This window comes from Dysidea avara, chromosome 11, assembly GCF_963678975.1.
Source record: "Dysidea avara chromosome 11, odDysAvar1.4, whole genome shotgun sequence".
Lineage (NCBI taxonomy): Eukaryota > Metazoa > Porifera > Demospongiae > Dictyoceratida > Dysideidae > Dysidea > Dysidea avara.
In genome coordinates this window covers 26425610-26438494 of record NC_089282.1, presented here as the reverse complement: position 1 = coordinate 26438494, position 12885 = coordinate 26425610, and the positions used below count along the sequence as shown (strand labels likewise).

At 39.8% G+C, this 12885-nt stretch overlaps 1 protein-coding gene across 2 annotated transcripts; it reads right to left on the bottom strand.

The window, feature by feature from the left end:
* Positions 1–3587: 3587 nt before the first annotated feature.
* LOC136239226 (heparan sulfate glucosamine 3-O-sulfotransferase 1-like) lies at positions 3588–7200 on the bottom strand. Of its 2 annotated transcripts, none has more exons than XM_066029953.1 (2): positions 7041–7200; positions 3588–5067 (listed from the first exon to the last, which is right to left on the bottom strand). In XM_066029953.1, exon 2 carries the CDS (start codon positions 5045–5047, stop codon positions 3941–3943), a length of 1107 nt encoding a protein of 368 aa, XP_065886025.1. In that variant the 5' UTR covers positions 5048–5067; positions 7041–7200; the 3' UTR covers positions 3588–3940. The 2 variants fall into 2 exon arrangements, with proteins under 2 accessions (XP_065886025.1, XP_065886026.1); XM_066029954.1 differs by having other exon boundaries at positions 3588–5051.
* Between the last annotated feature and the right edge of the window lie 5685 nt (positions 7201–12885).

The window sequence follows — 12885 nt, the reverse complement described above, 5'->3', positions numbered from 1 at the left end:
ACGTATCTACATGTAGATGTGATCGTCCAAAGATTGCATGAGAGTAATGTGGTTCGAGTTGGTCAGCTAGTTGGTAGTCTGGCACCGCCGACCCTATTTAGGCGCTTATAAAAGCGCCCCTATTTTCGGGGCACTTGTATAAGTGCCTAAATAGGGTCGGCAGCACCAGACTAGCTAGTTGGTTCAACTCCAGATTATTGGTCCCGAGGGGTCACCAACTGATTCGAAATCTCGTACACCTTCAGTGAAATCCTGCCTGAAATACGAAATCTTATGTTGTTATCGTGATTCTGATTCTATACTCGTTCTGGTACCACACTGAGCTTACACGCACCTCGTCCTGCACAGTAAGAATGAAATCCGATGTTCCGCTCCGCTTCGGATTTGTATTATTCAAGTTGTGGAAGCCGCACAAAACCAGGAGATATATAGAATTCATGCAAACTGTTCAAAAGTAAGAATGAAATCCGATGTTCCGCTCCATCTCGGATTTGTATTAAGCAAGTTGTGGAAGCCAAACAAAACCAGGAGTTGTGGGAAGAAGCCACACAAAACCAGGAGAGGATCCATGCTAACTGTTCAAAAGTAAGAATGAAATCCGATGTTCCGCTCCGTTCGGATTTGTATTAAGCGAGTTGTGGAAGCCAAACAAAACCAGAAGTTGTGGGAAAGAAACCATACAAAACCAAGAGAGAATCCATGCTGACTGTTCAAAAGTGAGAATGAAATCCGATGTTCCGTTCTGCTTCGGATCTGTATTAAGTGAGTTGTGGAAGCCAAACAAAACCAGGAGCTGTAGGAAAGAAGCCACACAAAACCATGCAGGATAGAATCCATGCAAACTGCTCAAAAGTAAGAATTAAATCTACTGTTCCGCTTCGGATTTGTATTAAGCGAGTTGTGGAAGCCAAACAAAACCAGGAGCTGTGGGAAAGAAGCCATGCAAACTGCTTCTGCACAAAAGTAAGAATGAAATCCGATGATCAAACTGCTTCTGCACAAAAGTAAGAATGAAATCCGATGATCGTCATCGGATTTCAATGAAATCCGATGATCAAACTGCTTCTGCACAAAAGTAAGAATGAAATCCGATGATCGTCATCGGATTTCATTCTTACTTTTGTGCAGAAGCAGTTTGCATGGCTCGATCATCGGATTTCATTCTTACTTTTGTGCAGAAGCAGTTTGCATGGCTTCTTTCCCACAGCTCCTGGTTTTGTTTGGCTTCCACAACTCGCTTAATACAAATCCAAAATGGAGCGGAACATCGGATTTTATTCTTACCTGGTTTAGTGTAGCTTCTTCCCACAACTCCTTGTTTTGTTTGGCTTCCACAACTTGCTTAATATGAATCCGAAACGGAGCGGAACATCGGATTTCATTCTTACTTTTAAACAGTTTGCATGGATTCTATAGATCTCCTAGTTTTGTACGGCTTCTTTCCCACAGCTCCTGGTTTTTGTTTTTTTTCCCGGGCTTGATGGACTGCCCTTGCCTACCACTCCCAGCACATAAATGGCCTGTGCTGGACAAACCGGGACTTTCTTAGTCCACGGCAAACTGAGACTCTACCCGAATAAGCTCCACAATTGGGGGAGTCTTAAGATAGTGACCGATGGATGAGCGGGCTCCGCGGATGCATTGTATGGAGGACCGCAAGAGAGAAAAAGATAGACAGCACCTTAACCACCCCATGACAACAGAGTAATCATCGCCCCACTTATTTGAAAGTTGATGAGCCAAGCGTCGATAAAAAACAGAAGCCTCATGAGCCAGACCACCAGAGGCAGACATTACCAGGGGGGTAAAAGAGGCATGCTCCTCCTCATGAATTCTCTGAGCATACGTACGTTTCTTAATGTTCTCGTGCCTCCGATAACAGGAGGCCAGTGATGAGGACGCATTAGAAGCAGCCAGAGGGTTGAACACCCGCACATCCACAAAACATCTTTCACTTCTTCCACCCCAAAAACCATTCATGGCGATGTCAAGACGGGCACCATCTTGGATATTGGCAGAAGCAGGGTAGTCCTGCTGTGAAACCGGCTGGAGCTCTGGTTCAACAGCTACCTGAGAGCATACTTCAGTCAACAGGGTAGCAGTTAGATCTCTGATCTCATTGTGTCAGATAGAAGGTAAGCCACCCTTGGGACAGGATAAAGCATGCTCCACTGAAAAGGAAGTCCTATGGTCCCACATGCACAGTGAGCAGGAGTCCGCTGAGGAGACCACCCATAACGTAGTGCCACAGCATCGTGAAACGCAGACTTATGCAGTGCAAAGCCATGTTCCTGTAGGGGCCGGGTGGTAAGCCAGTTGGAGGCCCCTTTGGCTGAGGCTAGATCTAAAGCGCGTTGAGAGGAGGGATCTAAGTGGGTACGCAAACTGGAAGATCTATCCGAATAGTTGGAAGTTTTGTTTGGCTTCCACAACTCGCTTAATACAAATTCGAAACGGAGCGGAACATCGGATTTCATTCTTACTTTTGAGCAGTTAGCATGGATCCTCTTCTGGTTTTGTGTGCCTTCTTCCCACAACTCCTGGTTTTGTTTGGCTTCCACAACTCGCTTAATACAAATCCGAGATGGAGCGGAACATCGGATTTCATTCTTACTTTTGAACAGTTTGCATGAATTCTATAAATCTCCTGGTTTTGTGCGGCTTCCACAACTTGAATAATACAAATCCGAAGCGGAGCGGAACGTCAGATTTCATTCTTACTGTGCAGGACGAGGTGCGGGAGGAGTTGAGTGTAAGCTCAGTGTGGTACCAGAACGAGTATAGAATCAGAATCACGATAACAACATAAGATTTCGTATTTCAGGCAGGATTTCACTGAAGGTGTACGAGATTTCGAATCAGTTGGTGGTCCGGCTCAGGCCTGACCAACCGGACCGTCTCCTCCGGCCTTGCACACACGTACATACATACACACACACACATACATACAGTGGAACCTCTCTATTAGCTACAGACATTTTGGGACCCAGAATTTTTGGCTACTTTTCGCTGTAAAATAGAGGTTTTCCTCTTTCAGAGGTAAAAAATGTAGTAACCAGACCAGTCCTGTTGGGGCCAAAAATTTTTGTCCTTATTATGGAGGTGTTTTCTATTGTGTCCTTGGGGGTTTGTTAAGAGAGGTTCAACTGTACATACATACATACATACATACATACATACATACATACATACATACATACATACATACATACATACATACATACATACATACATACATACATACATACATACATACATACATACATACATACATACATACATACATACAATGTAGTACAACACTGACTGCTCTATTAGACTAGCTTGACTTCAAAGCAAACAGAGGGTCTATTGTAGGCCTTATATAGTCAGTCATACACAAGAAGTCACCCTGTAGAGAGTTCAGCTATAGAAACAAATACCCTGTAGAGACATCAGCTGGAAACAAATCACCCTATAGAGAGTTCAGTCACCCTGCAGAGAGATCAACTACAAACAAGTCACTGGTCAACTACATTTTGAGTGACCCTGCAGCTGCTAGAAACAAGTCACCCTGGAGAGAGTTCAGTTACAGTAACAAGTCACCTTATTCCCTTGTGATAATTAGAAATACACAAAATTAATACTTAATCAGACACAAAGCCAGACTTGTTGAGCTGTAATGACCAACAATACAATAGTTTCCTTCAGTAGTTTCTATTGCAGTGAATATGCAGTAGCACAAAGCAAAATCGTGACAGGGTAATTCCCTAGTAAGTTGTTCATTGGAATGTGCAAACTGTTTGAAAATTGGTCTCATATACACACAAACAATTTTTTCTTCTTGTTCAAAAATTCCTGTAGTAAAAGGAAGCCCTATAGTGTCGGCTTATGGCTGGCTTTGTGGCTTGCAATGCAAAAAGAAATGATATCTATAACCAAAACATGTATACAGCCAAGCTCAGTTAATAATTAATTCGTTCCATTTCACAGTGTTCCACTGCAGTAACTGAAATAATTTGTTGTTGAAGGACTCATAAATAGTCAGCAGCTTCTTCTTGTCAGACATGGTCAACTTTCTAAATGACAATTCATTCTCCAGTTTCCCTCCATTGTTGTACACAACTGATGTCACTTGTTGCATCATGTGATCTTCAAGAGGTTGCAGACCAACAAACTTCATCGCTTCAGCCAAACTCTTCACTGAGTTATCATGCATCTGTTCTGTGTTTAAGATGAGTATGTTCTCAGCTGGGAAGTTACACAACCAATTGTGAAGGTGCACATAGTACAATCCCTCAAACACCATATTTCCTGCTGGACCACAAGTACATGTTAGATTATTGGGATGGCCACTAAGGTGATCCATGTTAATATTTCTATTTGAGGACACTCGATGGTAAAAGCGGTTAATTTCGTCTTCTACAATGTCTGAAATATTCATATGAGTATTATACCTTGTTTTGAGCCGTGCCCTCATTCTGAAGTTAGATTGAAACCTCTCCAGAGGGTTCCTCAATAACACAACCACCTTAGCTGTCCTGCCACAATTACTGTATAGTCTCTGTGGTACACGACAGTCCACTAAGTTACCAACACTGGAATCACCACTCATTTTATCAGCAGGAAACTCTGACACATATTCACTCCAAGGTTTCTTATTATAGTGCAATGAAAAGTAAAATGTTTCTCCAGCCGAAGGTCCTTTATCTAACCGAACCCCACCAAAATCAGGATGACTGGACAAGTATTGATACATTGAGGTGGTCCCTCCTTTACGAGCTCCTATGATGAACACACGTGGACAATCATTATGTAATGGAACAGTGTTTAACTGAGTAGAGTTCAACATCACTGATGATGGAGGACAACTGCTGTAATCAAAGTTTAAATCACTGCCAATACGAGTAAGTGTTGGTATTGTCTGTGGTGATGAAGCCCTAGTAGTGTGGGAGAGGATTTGTTGATTGTTGCTAGTGGCTACCAGTGTGATGAGAATCACGATGAAAACAGCAACAATAACCAGTAACTGGAAATGTTTTTGTTGTAATCTTTCACTTATCCTCATCTACCTGAAGTCAAGACTTGCTATTATAAGTGAAGAAAATGTATACATATATTACGTATATTGGAATGATTCGCAGAAGAAAATATGAAAATCCTTTCCCCATTTGTGGTTTATTGTGTACAGTAATCTAGGTATCGGGCATGTACCTACAACTGGTTAGTCTGGTTGGTTTGCATCTCTGTTCGAATCATGTGGCCTGTGTAGCATCGTGCATAGTAGTTCAGCAAGTGATACCTGAACTGCTGTGCATGATGCTACACAGTCATGCACAATGCCATATAGAGATGCAAACTAACCAGACCAACCAGTTGTAGGTGCATACCCAATTCCTAGATTACTGTACACAATAAACCACAAATGGGGAAAGGATGGCTGTTATAATGCTCACACTCCACACAATTGCTGCATGATCCAACTACTATAAACCTCAGTATAATTATTCCCACTCACCATAATGAATGCTGAACTAAGGTATGAAATTGTGGAATGAAGGTTGGAGATTCTGTGCAAGTATAGTTACAGCTATAGGTCCACTAAAGGAACAAGGAAGTTCAAAGGTATTTCAGGGAGACATATGATGGAGAAAACTATTTGCAAACGCAAATACATCTAAAAATCGTGAAAATTGCAAACTTTTTCTTCCGCTAAAGATTCCCAATAATTATACAGTATTATATCTTGTCACAAACATGGAATAATTAGTTTAAAATATTAAAATATGAAATCAACAATGGCTAATCATGACTTTTTTCATTCTTCAGGATCACTTGATACATTGGGTCTAAGATGTCAACAAATTTTGGCTCATCTTCATAGAAAAGGGCAGGCACTGTCCATTGCTTTTTTGGGTGAGGTGCTCTACAAAATGCACTTGGTTAAAAGGTACTTCAGTATTTTACCAAAACAGCACTTGACAGGTCTGTGATATACATATAAGGTTGGGGTACTACCTTTTTGGACTTTGGAATGTCTAACGAACCTTTATAGGATCATTAGCAAATAGTTCACTCGTGCTAATGCTCATGACAACACTACAATACATATCCATATTTACAAAAGCATATTGACCACCATGTCATATAGCATTCATGGAGTACACTAAACAGCTCACTGTTATACTGTTGCCTACTTCTTTCAAAAAAAATTAAAGTTCACACTACAGAAACAGCAAGGGGAGCACTGTAATGGTTTTGAGGTAGGACTGATCACCCAGAGTTGGATTCAGTTTTTTATCATAACCCATCCAAACATGCTGTATGACACACCACGAGTCCCTCACAAGACTTCAAAACCTACGGAGAAACTCTGTACATTAAATTTAAGTTTCAGATCAGAAAGTTAGCCTAAACCAATGCAGGCGAGCAGTTCGTTCTTCATTACAATCTTACATCACCTGACTGTTTTATTAGAGTTAGCTGAATGCTCTATTAGAGTACCTTGATCGTTTATTAATATTTGTTGAGAAGTGAAAGGGTTAATTAAAGTCCCTTCTCCTAACATTGGGGTTGGTCTTCAGCCCATCTAACCTAACTTCCTCTATGCCTAGCTACGTAAGCAAGTTTGTTTATAACTTTTACACAATCAGTAAACACCGAGATGATGGAATATAAATGATGAAACTCATAAATTTAGGCTGTGAGATATAGCAGTGCGGGCAGGGGATCTGAAAGATAAAAGTAACAATAAGTATCCAAACCATTTTACAGCTCAAAACCAGGTGGAACAGGTGGCATTTAGTTTCATATTCATGGGGGTTGAAATTCTATGGTTACATGGTTGGAGTACAACTAAACGATCGACTGATCCACTGCTAATTCAGGCAATTTTTTCAAGGTTAAGCAGTGCCACCACCTTGTTGCTAAAAATAAAATTTTCGCGGATTTGCCCAAAATGTATTAGACTATCTAAATATTTCAAGGATAAAAAATTCGCTGGTAACTTCCCAAAACCGCGAAAATTTCCCCCCTCGAAATATTTAGACGGCACTCCTCACCCTTGTTTGCTACAGGTGCTAGCTTCGATTCGTCGTCAACAAGATCTTTTAGTCCGCCATCAACTACACAACACGTTTGGAATTCCTAGTGGAATCTGGCCATGGAGTCTCTCTGAATACCCTCGTTACTGCGTTACGTGCTCACAACAATAAAAAATTATTTTATGAAACGCCAAGTTTGTGGCGCTGGAGGCGCGTACGCCGGTAGTAGCACGTGTGCACTCGCAGACTCAGCAGGTTTGAATGTATATACTATCTATGATATAACCAGTCTGGAGTGTCACAGTACTGGGCAATTAATCTTTTTTCTGTTTTGGTGCTGCTAGACCACTACCCCGTAGCCTTTTTTCCTTTTTTGAGTGATGATCGTCTGGGCCGGGAAAAATAGCACTCGCTTGTCGAGTTTTGTACATTACAATAGATTTTACTCTACTGCTGCTTGCTGTTAGTTGTTATTGCTTGCTGCTGACTCTGCTTGCTACTTGCCGCGGCTTGTTACATGCTGCTGCTAATGCTTCTTGCCCGCTGCTTCTAAGTTGCATCATGTTGATCATGCTTATTGCTGCTGATATGATGTTGCTTGCTTGCTGCTGATGCCATCATGCTTATTGCTGCTGATATGATGTTGCTTGCTTGCTGCTGATGCCATCAGCAGCAAGCAAACAGCAAGATGCAAGGAGCAGCGGGGAAGAAGCATTAGCAGCAGCATGCAACAAGCCAGATGCTAATACCTATTGCTTGCTGCTGCTGATGCTTACTACCACAGGTATGGGGAGAGGTTTCACAGTTTCAGGGAACCCACTTTTATTCAGCAAGAAGCTAAAACACCAAGTTAGCAGTGCAAAGTCAGCATGCATGCAGTACAACACACAGTGACATGACATAAAACTGGTTTCACAGGAAGGATCCGTATATGTATAGGTAGGGCATGAGCCCTCATAAAAATTGTAAAAAAGCCGGCCTGAGAAACTCAAATAGAACATGAGCCGGTACACTGTAATAGAGTGGTCATAAAACTAACTTATCCGGCAATTTGTATTAGCAGATTAACAAAGGATTCGCTCAATGAATTAAAACACTGATTTTCAGTGGAGCCATATATATGATTATAAATACAAAAGCACAACAAAAATGTTACATATTATAGTTAAATTGTAATAAATTGCTGTCAGACCTTCAGTGCAGGTCACTGTAAAGTGCTACTAATAATAATAATAACAGTAAGTTGGCTGCCTCTAGTGGCAAAGAATTCCATAAACTAACTCAAGTAAAAAAGAAACTACATGCTTTCCAAAATTGTTATTAGCTAACTCTTGGAACATGCATGGTTTATGCTATGAGTGTATTATTCTTTGAGTAAGAAAATATGTCATGTTAAAACTCAGAATATATATATAGCTTTTATGAAAACTTCAACATTCTGTCAAAGTATAAGAAAACTTGGAATGAAATGGTAAAAGTGAGTCACAAATTTAGAATGCAGTCATTCAAAACTGTACCCCCAATTGAAACATTAAATTTTACTGGAAAGTTTTTGACTGCTTCCAATAAGCATAGCAGTATAATACAGCTACTAATTACATTGGGCAACAGCATTAAATGTAGCTAGCTATATACAGTACCTCTACAAATCTTAGTTCTGACATTAAACAAAACTGGTGTAAGAGATATAGTCATGTTACCATGCACCCTGACAACCATAATACTTCAACTTAGAGGGGGTTATACACTAATTATATGACTCATCCATGAAACATAGCAACAAGAGTTCTCCCTTACTTGTATTATGAACTCTTGATAGCAATCTGTTGAGTTTTGTACTGTTAAAATTTCAAACACTACCCCCTCATAGCTATAATTTTAATGTATGAGCAGTTACATTAAGAAATGATATGGTTACTACATTAGCATGCATTTTTGAGTTGGAAACCAAGCTGCTCACTGACAGCATGCCGGAGCAACTGATTAAGCCTGCATGCTCTTGAGGGTCAACTGTATAATCGTATCATCTAGCAGCATTAGTTGTTACTATCTTTTTTGCATGCATGTGTACCTTCAGGGGTGGTTCTAGGAAGTTCTGAAGAGTTTCCAATATACGTATTGGTATAGAAGGTACAGGGAATTGAGGCAAGCCATCCACTCCAAATCGGCTCAACCTCAGCCATTACATATATCAGTGCAAAATTTCTAGATCTGACTCAGGAAAAGGTGTGTGTGCATGTGTGTGTGTGTGTGTGTGTGTGTGTGTGTGTGTGTGTGTGTGTGTGTGTGTGTGTGTGTGTGTGTGTGTGCTGTAATGGCAATTGACATCATATATCAAATAGAGAGAATATGATCTGATATATTACAATAAATTACAATTCTAATATTTAGATGAATTACTCTGATATTTCATTCCATTCCAAAGTATTCCACTTAAGCAACTGAAATAACTTGTTGTTGAAGGACACATAAACAGTTAACAGTTTCTTGTTGTCAGACATGGTCAATTTTCTAAATGACAACTCATTCTCTAGTTTCCTTCCATTGTTGTACACAATTGATGTCACTTGTTGCATCATGTGATCTTCAAGAGGTCGCAGACCAACAAACTTCATCACTTCAGCCAAACTCTTCACTGAGTTATCATGCATCTGTTCTGTGTTTAAGATGACTATGTTCTCAGCTGGGAAGTTATACAACCAATTGTGCAGGGGCGGATCTAGGATTTATAAAAGGGGGGGGCTAACTCAAGGTGCTAATCTCTTGGGTAGAGGTGTGTGAAGCACACTTCCCAGCATGCTAAGCATGCTGGAACTAGGGGGGTCTGGGGGCATGCTCCCCCAGAAAAATTTTGAAAAATAGATGCTAAAATACTGCAATTTGGAGACATTTCCACATAAAATTCATACCTGTAGATATTTTATATACTGCCTTTAGATTATATAGGTCTCTCTGAAGCATTTTGCTAATGGAAAAGTTTGGGTAGGCACAGACAACCAAGTACATGATGCACCCTTCTCACAATTGCACAACACTGAATAGGTGCATGTTATGTTGAAAGTGGAAAATTTTGAAATTTGAACAATATAAGATTGAATCTGAGAGCATTTTCAATGGAAATTGTGTACCTGAATTAAGTATTTCCATACATATTAACTACACAAGCAGAATGAAGCCCTTTAAACAGACCAATGCACTTCATTGTATGTATAGGTACAGGCAAATTTGGAAAAATTCCATAACAGAACCAACTACATGTTTCTAGTGAATGTTCTATTAGAGTAGTTAGCTGACTGCTCTATTAGAGTATCTCGATCTTGTACACCTCCAATGCTGATCCGGGTCCTTGTTGCATAAACTTTAGCAAAAATCCACTGATAATACCTTGGAAAGATGTTTATAAGGTGGTTTTATGAGTATTTGTATTATTAGTGATCATATAATTATGCTAAGACAAAATTTCATTACAATACTCAGCATATTGATCAAGTAAAGCCTAAATATGAAGGGGGGGGCTTCAGCCCCCAAAGCCCCCCCCCTGGATCCGCCCCTGTTGTGAAAGTGCACATAGTACAATCCCTCAAACACCATATTATCAGTTGGACGATATGCACATTTCAGTTCATTGGGGCTACCACTAAGTTCCTCCATGCTAACGTGCCTCACTTTCTGATAAAAGCGGTTAATCTCTCTTTCTACTATGTCTGAAATATTCACCTGTTTACCAAAGCCTTCTCTATCATGCCACAATCTCATTCTGAAGTTGGACTGGAACCTCTCCAGAGGGTCCCTCAGTATATAACACAGCCATCTGAGCTGTCCTGCCACAATTACTGTATATTCTCTGTGGTACATGACAGTCCACTAAATCACAAACACTGAAATCACCACTCATTTTATCAGTAGGAAACTCTGACACATATTCACTCCAAGGTTTCTTATTGCAATGTACTGAAAAGTAAATGTTTCTCCAACTGAAGGTCCTGGACCCCACCAAAATCAGGATGACTGGACAAGTATTGATATATTGAGGTGCTCCCTCTTTTCCGCGGGCTCCTATGACGAACACATGTGGACAATCATCATGTAATGGAGCAGTGTTTAACTGAGTAGAGTTCAACATCACTGATGATGGAGGACAACTGCTGTAATCAAATTCTAAATCACTTCCAATACGAGTAAGTGTTGGTGTTGATCGTGGTGACAAAGCCCTAGTAGTGTGGGAGAGGATTTGTTGATTGTTGCTAGTGGCTACCAGTGTGATGAGAATCACGATGAAAACAGCAACAATAACCAGTAACTGGAAATGTTTTTGTTGTAATGTTTCACTAATCCTCATCTACCTGAAGTCAAGACTTGCTATTATAAGTGAAGAAAACGTATGCATACACGTATATTACTGTATTATTGGGAATGGTTAGCGAAGAAAATATTTGTGAATGGTAAGCCTTTCCCCATTAATGATTTATTGTGTACAGTAATCGGAATTGGACATGCACCTACAACTAGTCAGTCTTGAGGACACACTTTATCATTAAATCATTACTGTGATGTGTTGACTATGAATGACTGTAATGTGTTGCATGAATGACTGACTTGTGGCAGAGATGTAGGTAAGGCTAAGCAGATAATAGGAACATTATATAGTGAATCAGAGTTTCCTTCAACTGTCACATACTAATGTGTTTGAATTGTGTGGTGCTGTGCATGACTGTGTAGTATTCAGCATGCGATGCAAAACCTAGCCTCTTGTAGCAATGATCATTTGAAACCACACTCGTGCCACACATGATCATTGCATGATCCAATACTACCAGTATATAATTTCTCACTCACCAAATGATCATGAATGCTGAATTATGAGAAGGGGTTGGAGATTTTATATAAATAGTTACAACTATAGGTCCACTAAAGGAACGAAAGATCTTTTAGGGGAATTTGAAAAAAGATTTCCTGAGACAGATGATGGGGGAAAATGCTTGCGAATGCATTTAAAATTGTGAATTTTTCTTTCCCAGTAGCTATACAGTATATGAATTCAAGCATTATACGCATATGGCAGGCTTGATATCTCCACTCTTATGCATCACTTGATAGGTTGAATCTAAGATGTGTCTTTTTGCTAACTGCTGAGGATACACTGTCTAGTTGACTTATTTTGTATTCTTGAAGCACAAAGGTATTGATTCATGGGTAGCATGTCAATTTGGTGCTATCATGCATGAAAGAATGAAACAGAAATTGTCTACAGTTCTGCACACCTAGCCTCAGACATGCTTTGTGTATTAATCTCTACAAATTTAAGATATGGGCAGAACACAGTTGAATAGTAGGACCTCGAATCTCGATTATCCGTGACTGTTCTATTAGAGTATTTCGTCATTGAGTGAAGGTTCTGTATGTTCTATTAGAGTACTCTGTATAAATGAATGGGTTTCATTTATCCGAGCAAATTCACTTATCTGAACACTTTTATGATTGAACTGGAATATAGGTGTTTGGATAATGGAGGTCTCCTACTGTACTGTACAATTAACATGTGATGTCTGGTGTTATTGATGCAACTTGTAAAAGTCATTATGTTACAAAACCAACAGGTGTAGGAATTATAAATTTGGGTAGAGATCACATAATGATATAATACTAATTGTAAAGAAATACGGACTATAAACATGTACTAGTATGACTACAAGTGTGGGGACTTCTCTTGTTTTATTAGAACATGTTATTTCTACTGTAAATTTTCCACAAGGATTGAGAATGTTGTTGAATACAATGATGTGATCCTCTGGTGACATATTAAGATCACTACTTATATAATTAGTTTGTACTGCAAGTGTGATCATCATAAAGAGGTAATATT

What these genes read in the sequence shown, in the direction of transcription:
- LOC136239226 (XM_066029953.1), bottom strand. Translation starts at nt 5,047, where the DNA reads ATGAGGATAAGTGAAAGATTACAACAAAAACATTTCCAGTTACTGGTT.